This window comes from Sinocyclocheilus anshuiensis, unplaced genomic scaffold, assembly GCF_001515605.1.
Source record: "Sinocyclocheilus anshuiensis isolate Anshui unplaced genomic scaffold, SAMN03320099.WGS_v1.1 scaffold1370, whole genome shotgun sequence".
Classification (NCBI taxonomy): domain Eukaryota; kingdom Metazoa; phylum Chordata; class Actinopteri; order Cypriniformes; family Cyprinidae; genus Sinocyclocheilus; species Sinocyclocheilus anshuiensis.
In genome coordinates, this window is record NW_015557133.1 from 67,522 (window position 1) to 74,488 (window position 6,967).

Sequence of the window (6,967 nt, forward strand, 5' to 3'; positions counted from 1 at the left end):
GGCCTTTTTTCGTTTCTGTTTTCTAGTGATTTTATTTTTTGTTATTCGAAATATAAAATTAACATCAAACCATTTTAAAAATTTTGCTCATCCGTTTTTTTCACCATAAAAAAAGAAAAACGCCTTGTATTTCAATTTTAATTTTTGTATTTTAAAACGAAAATCAAAAAGCCACTCTCTTTTTGTTTCTTAATACCCATTTCTAAAAGGAAAACCAAATGACCAAAAGATACACGGACCGTTAAGTTGCCCGGGCCAATATTGCGGTGATGGCTTACGATCGAGCTGCAAATGAGGTAGGCCTATGTATTATGTCTATGAATTTACACTCACCCCACAAATGATAAATACATTATTTTGAGATGTAACAGCTACCGTAACATTTTTTTTTTTTACACAATAACAATTAATTATATTGTTATTTTCGTTTGTGTTTTGTAGACCTGCAGAACGGTGCATAAAAGGGAGTTGGTGAGGGAAGGACATAAAAAAACAAACAAACAAAAAAAAAAAAAAAAAAGGAAAGCAGCTATGTCTGTGTTCCCGTGAAGGTGACTCTCCTGGACTCTTCGTGACTTTCGAAACGAATCAATTGAACCGATTGCTTTAAATGATTCAATGTTTTTGAAACTCTGCACGCTACGGACATCTGCTGGTTGAAGTGTAACGAGAACACAGCATGTTTATTGACATGTTCCATATTTTCATTACAGTGCAATCTATATCGTGTAATGTATAACATCAATAAATACAATTCAATTATCTGTATAATATGCAGTATTTTATTTGTGTAAAATAAGTTATAAGGTAATTATATCTGTATAATATATAATATATATCTGTATTTCTGCAAACGAACTAATAAACTGACTGTTTTGAATACACAATAACCAGGTTTCTATATTTATAATCAATATATAAAAGTTGCTTCAATCTCATACATTTACACTAAATGAATATTGCTTCCACATATACATATATAAATCCGTCCGAAGCATTGATTCGAAACAAAAGATTCGGAAGTTTTGTGCACTGTGTCCGAACACGCAAAACACAAGTGACTCAGAAGGAAAGATGGCGGCTGCCTACCTGACCCACCATCAGAAGGTCCTGCGACTCTACAAGAAATCACTGAGGCACATCGAGTCATGGTGTATTTTCAGGTGAATTCACTTTCTAAATTACAATTGTAGTTTTATATGTTTGTATGCGTATTTATTGGCTGTTCCGAGAAGACAAAGACTGCAATCGATCTTAGCCTGTCCTGCTAACTCCTGTGTTGAGCTACTGCTACATGCCCTTTAGCACATACTGAATATGAACTGCTAAACTGTCCTGCACATTTGTTAATTGCCTTTAAAATACACTAGGATGCATTTATTTGGTGGTGATCACTTGGATCAGACTTTAAACTGGGTGCAATTATGCAACGCGCAGTTTGTGCAGTGAAAAGCGAAACCGCAAGATGAAAGCGTGGCTCGCAAGCGTTGTTAGCGTTACCGATATAAAGTTGGTTCGTCGTTTGACGTTGGACCGATATAAAGTTGGTTCGACGTTTGACGTTGGATATTAGACAACTATTCAGCTGCGAAAGTATAAAACATCTTCATAAAAGAAACATCCAAATAAAAGTTCGAAGTTTCCTCAGAAAATACATACGTTGAAGAGCTTTCCCTCTAATCATATCAGTGTTTGCATTTAAGTCTAAATTAAAATTTTCAACAAGTTTCTTTGCCAGAGTATGGGGCTGAACACAATTGAAAGCAGAAGAAAAAGCAAACGTACATAATTATTTTTACCTTCCAAATGTTTTGAATCATATTTAGTAGGGTGCAAGTGGCATCTTCCACTCCTCTACCTGATCTGTATGCAAACTGCATAGGATCAAGTGCTGACTGTGTTAAGGTTAAAATCCCCTTCCTAACTATTTTTTCAAAAGATTTCATAACCAGAGAAGTGAGTGCAACAGGCCTATAATCAATAAAAGAAATAGGATTTATTTTTTCGCAATTGGCACTACGATGGAATCTTTCCAAAGACGAGGGACTTTAGAAAGTTGCATTGATTTATTCAAAATAAATGAATAAATCCCTGAAAGCTGCTCTGCACAATTTCTCAACAGTCTTCCACTAATATGATCAGGGCCTGGACTCTTCCTTACTTTAACCAGACCAAAACAGCTACGTACATCAGCTTCACTGATTTGAAATTTAACATAAGTGTCCAGAGTTACAGTATTCCAACCATACTTCAACAATTCAGATGTAAAATCATGAGTATTAAAACCTGTATAAAATAAATTAAAATCGTCTGCTAATTCATGATCCAATTTCCCACCTAAAGTGATACTTTTAGTCCTCTGTTTAGTTCCAATTATAGACTTCACTCTACTGGTCGACCGATATATCGCCAAGGCCGATATATCGGCCGATATCTGCCATTTTTCAAATATCGGCATCGGCCGATAAGTTTTTCTGTTTGGCCAATGTGTGCGAGCCGGAACTTTTATTTTGACGGCGCCGAGAACGTCTGTGGCAGCGCCTGAGCACACAGTGCTCACATTCTCCCTCTTGTTCGCTGTTGTCGTTCAGTTCTGTCTAATACGGATAGAAGTCTATCTAATAATCAGATAGAACTGTTAAACAAAGGAATTAAAATGTATACAAAAAGTATTATTAAAGGGAAACATTATAATGCTTTCTCGTTTGCCGTCAGCTTTCCGCAAATATGCATTTATATAATTTAAACAAATTTTTGAATGACTAATGAACATTTAATTTCACAAACCTTGCAGACTTAGTCGAATCTAGTTGAGATCTTGTGAAGTGTGCATGTGACCTGCATGATCGCGTGTTCTGTGACAGTCGGTCCTATGGTCCGTGCGAATTGAATACGGATGGGAGGAGAGTTCAGCTTCACTGGAGACACATGATCGACAAACTTTAAACTCGTGCCTGATTTCAAATTATGCTGCGTTTTATGCATTTGCCCACTGTCATATTCATGTCATTTTCACTGTGTGCTGTATGTAAAATGAATGTTACCTTGACTTTATTTGAAAAAATATGATTCCCAATGCACACAAACTTCCCAGAATACTGACTGCCCTGTTGGTTACAGTGTTTACTTCCTTTTTAATTATATTTTGATTGAATATTTATTTGTGAAAAATACTTTGTCTTCTAGAGTATAAGTATGTTTATTTTACACGTTTATTTTTTAATCCATTTTCAAATTATTTCAAATTTCTTAAATATGAATTAAAATTAATAAAATTATATCGGCCATCGGCCACCCTGCTTTCCAAGATATCGGCATCAGTATCGGCTGTCAAAAAACCCATATCGGTCGACCACTACTTCACTCTATCCCAAGCTAAATGAGATTTCTCACTTAAACATGGTTTCTACCTTTTCCTTATACCGCGCAGTTTGGCTAATCTCACCTCATTTCTCACTAATTTATGGGCCTCTCTGTACGAATACCATCACCTTGTTTATAATAAACATTCCTCAGATTAATTGCATTTTTAACATGTTTAGTAATCCATGGTTTGTTATTCGGAAATACTATACAAGGTTTCTTTTTAATGACCAAATCTTCACAAGATAATAGAGTATACAATATAATATAACATCACAAGATAATACAATATAATTAATAGGGCTAGGTACCATTCACATTTTAACCGGTACGGTACCGAATTTCTACCAGTAAATTCAGTACCTGAATTTCGGTGCCGGTACCCAACGGTACCTTTTTTCGGTACTTTACTCGGTGTAATTACAAAAACATTTATTTCAGTGAAAAATAAGTCCAAAAGTCTCAATTTCAACATTTTGAACAATGGGGCCCTACAAACTTCTCTTTCTTTCTTTCTTTCTTTCTTTCTTTCCCCCCCAGAAATTCTTGTTTTAATTTTTCTGAAAATCAAATGAAGGCATTAAACATTTATTTTAAATCCGTTGAAAATTAAAGTAAGAAAAACTGTGAATATTCCTTTAAAACATTTTGAATAAGCTAATAATTGTATTATTTTTTTCTACAATTAAGTGATTAATCTGGTTGTAATATTTATTTTTATATTTTAATTGTTTTATTTAAATTTGATAGAAAATTTAATATTTAAAGATGTACATTATACTGTACAAAAGTAATACAAGAGTAATATATTTCTGTTACATGTTAAACCGTACTTTACATGAAGCTGCTGTGTGTATACAGTATGATGATGCTAGTTTTCTCAAATGAAACGGTCAAATTCTCGCGAAGTGACTCACAGCAGCTCTGGAGATTAAGTTTGTGTTGATGCCGTCATATAGTGAGACGCAGAGGCCGAAAATCACTGTGAGCGTCATGCTTGCTTCAGTATTTGTATAGTAAACAAAACCGCGTTTCCGCCATTCATACATACAGAGGCAAGCGCAACATGCAGGATTCATATTTAAACCGTCTTTTTGCATTTTAATATTCACAGACACTAGTTCATATCGCGATTCGAATTAAGTGGCAGTGGTTACTTTTGATTTATTCGTCCAAAATTGACGAATTTCGTGGCATTCCGCGCTATAGAGTAAATTACGTTTTTATGAATGAACTCCGCGATCCCGTCCGCGTTTTCGCAGAAACCATATGGCCCTAGAAATGTAACCACACATCACAACATTTCGGCTTGCCCTGTGTGTTGTTTGAACGAGTTACAGGGGTGACCTCACGTCACAGGGTTTCTCTTTCTCTCTCTGTAGCGTATGCGCCCAGATGCGTTCTCAGGTACTGAAATTTGGCACCGATTGATTTAACGTGAATCAGTACTCGGTAGTACCGACGCAATTCGGTCGGTACCCTTAAAAGTACCGAGTTCGGTACCCAACCCTAATAATTAGTCACAGTCTCTGTGAGATCGTCTAAATCAGTATACAGATTTAAACATTTCCCAATCAGTACATTCAAGGCAACCCATCAGCTCTTGAATTGAGTCTTCAGACCACACAGGAACTAATCTTTTCTCTGTTTTTTTCCTTTTCAGGACAGGTTTATAAACAGGGGCCAAATAAACAACATGATGGTCAGACAGGCCCAAATGGGCCCTCGAAGATGACTTATAAGCCCCTTTAATAGACCCATAACAGAGATCCAAATATTTTCCACATCTGGTAGGACAATCCACATATTGATCAAAATGGCTAAGTGATTTCTCCATTTTACAATGATTAAACTCTCCCATCACAATATTGGGTGCGTCAGGAGAAATACTTTGCAACCTATGCACCATTTTACATAGAATATTGGATGCATTTTTCACATTAGCTTTTGGGTGGATATATACAACAGAGATGAATATTTGTGGAAACTCCCTCGGCAAGTAAAAGGGGCGAAGTGATATTGACAACAGTTCAATATCGGGACTGCATACAGATTCCCGCAAAATCGCAGACTTGCACCAACGCTAGTTAACGTAGATGCACACACCTCCACCCAGAGTTTTTCCAGTCACAGCGGCATCCCTGTCCAGTCTCAATTGGAGACCGAAGCTCTCTAGTTCCAGATCAGAGTCTAAATCATGTTCTTTAAGCCAAGTCTCAGTCAAGGAAATAACACAAGCATTCCTATAATCTGAGAGAAACGGAACATTTGTTTGTAAATCGTCAAGTTTATTCCAGAGAGACTGGGCATTAGCTAGAATTATTGAAAGGAGTGGAATGCGATGTAGTTGCTGTTTACGCAGTCTCTGACGCAGTCCCCCCTTCTTTCCCCTTTTTCTCACCTTCTGACTGGTGGTCTTCTCTGTGCTGGTATGAGAAAGATCAGTCCTTAAAATTTCCGAAGGCCAGTTGTGGATTTGATCCAACAAAGCGTAATCAAAAACATGGCACTCCATAAGAAAGTCGCGACTATAATGAAGCCACTCTCCATTCCCACGCTGTCCTCTCACGAGATATCCAAAGAGTAGCCAAATAATCAAGTAGTTCACAACCGTGTGATATATCATCATGATAGTTCAATAAAAGCAATGAAGTGAAGAAACTTCGTTAGAAACTTTAACTCATGCACACTCATACAAACAACGAACAAACAGTGTTGCTACTTCGATGTTACTGCTTCTACAGGTCGCCGCAGTGCAGCGCCCTCTGTTTTTATATATTAATAAAAGAAAAACAATATTAAAAATCATTATCATTCCATAATCCAGTGGTTATGCAGAAGGCTGATTCCAGGTCCTAAAACATGCTATTGAAATTCAACAATTAAGATAAAGCTGGTAAAGTTTTGTTTTGCGGTTGTTTTGACTTGAATTTGAAAATCTAATTTTTAATAAATTATTTGATAACACAGTTTTATTACACAACTTCAATGGGTGTGTCTTGTTACAGATTAGACAGACATTTTGATGGTGGTTTTAGCCACAGAAAAATAGTCTTTTGTGAGTTGGCACCGCGTGGAGGATGGAACAAAACCTTGTCTGAGCTGTACGAGGCGAATCGCCGACGAATGGTGCTTTCACACCGAGCGCGAAACGAATGTTCGCCTTCTGTTAATTCACTCCTGCATGCTATATGGCGCCGACCAACAATGCATTTTTCCTCAGATATGTATCTCGTAAATGGATTTAACATTATCCGCTGCTCAATATACAGCATTAAATTAAGATAAACAAGGTTTGAAAATGTATGTAATTATTAATGTATTTGCTTACCCACTTTAAATGGGTAAAGTGGGTAACGGGTGCGTAAAGCCGACCTCCATACGTCATCCGCCCGGAACTGCTTCCGTGTACAACAGTGAGCGCAAGCTACATTAAAGTGATTATTACGTTTTGAATATGGATATTTTTCTTACAAAAACGCATCGATTCGCTACAGAAGGCCTTTGTTCACCCCCGGACCCGTGTGAGAAACTTTTTTTTATGGATGGGTGCTTTTTATTTAACTTCTTTTGGACTGATGCATGCAACACCCGCTGAGTGCCA

The 6,967-nt window shown here is 36.8% G+C and overlaps 1 protein-coding gene across 1 annotated transcript in view; it reads left to right on the forward strand.

Moving 5' to 3' along the window:
• Window positions 1-1,025: 1,025 nt before the first annotated feature.
• The window catches only part of ndufb9 (NADH:ubiquinone oxidoreductase subunit B9), an 80,605-nt gene continuing 74,663 nt past the window's right edge, over window positions 1,026-6,967 (forward strand). Inside the window, exon 1 of the mRNA XM_016473030.1 lies at window positions 1,026-1,163. Within this exon, the coding sequence (XP_016328516.1) occupies window positions 1,075-1,163 (89 nt within the window). The 5' untranslated portion in view covers window positions 1,026-1,074. The remainder of the gene's footprint in view (window positions 1,164-6,967) is intronic.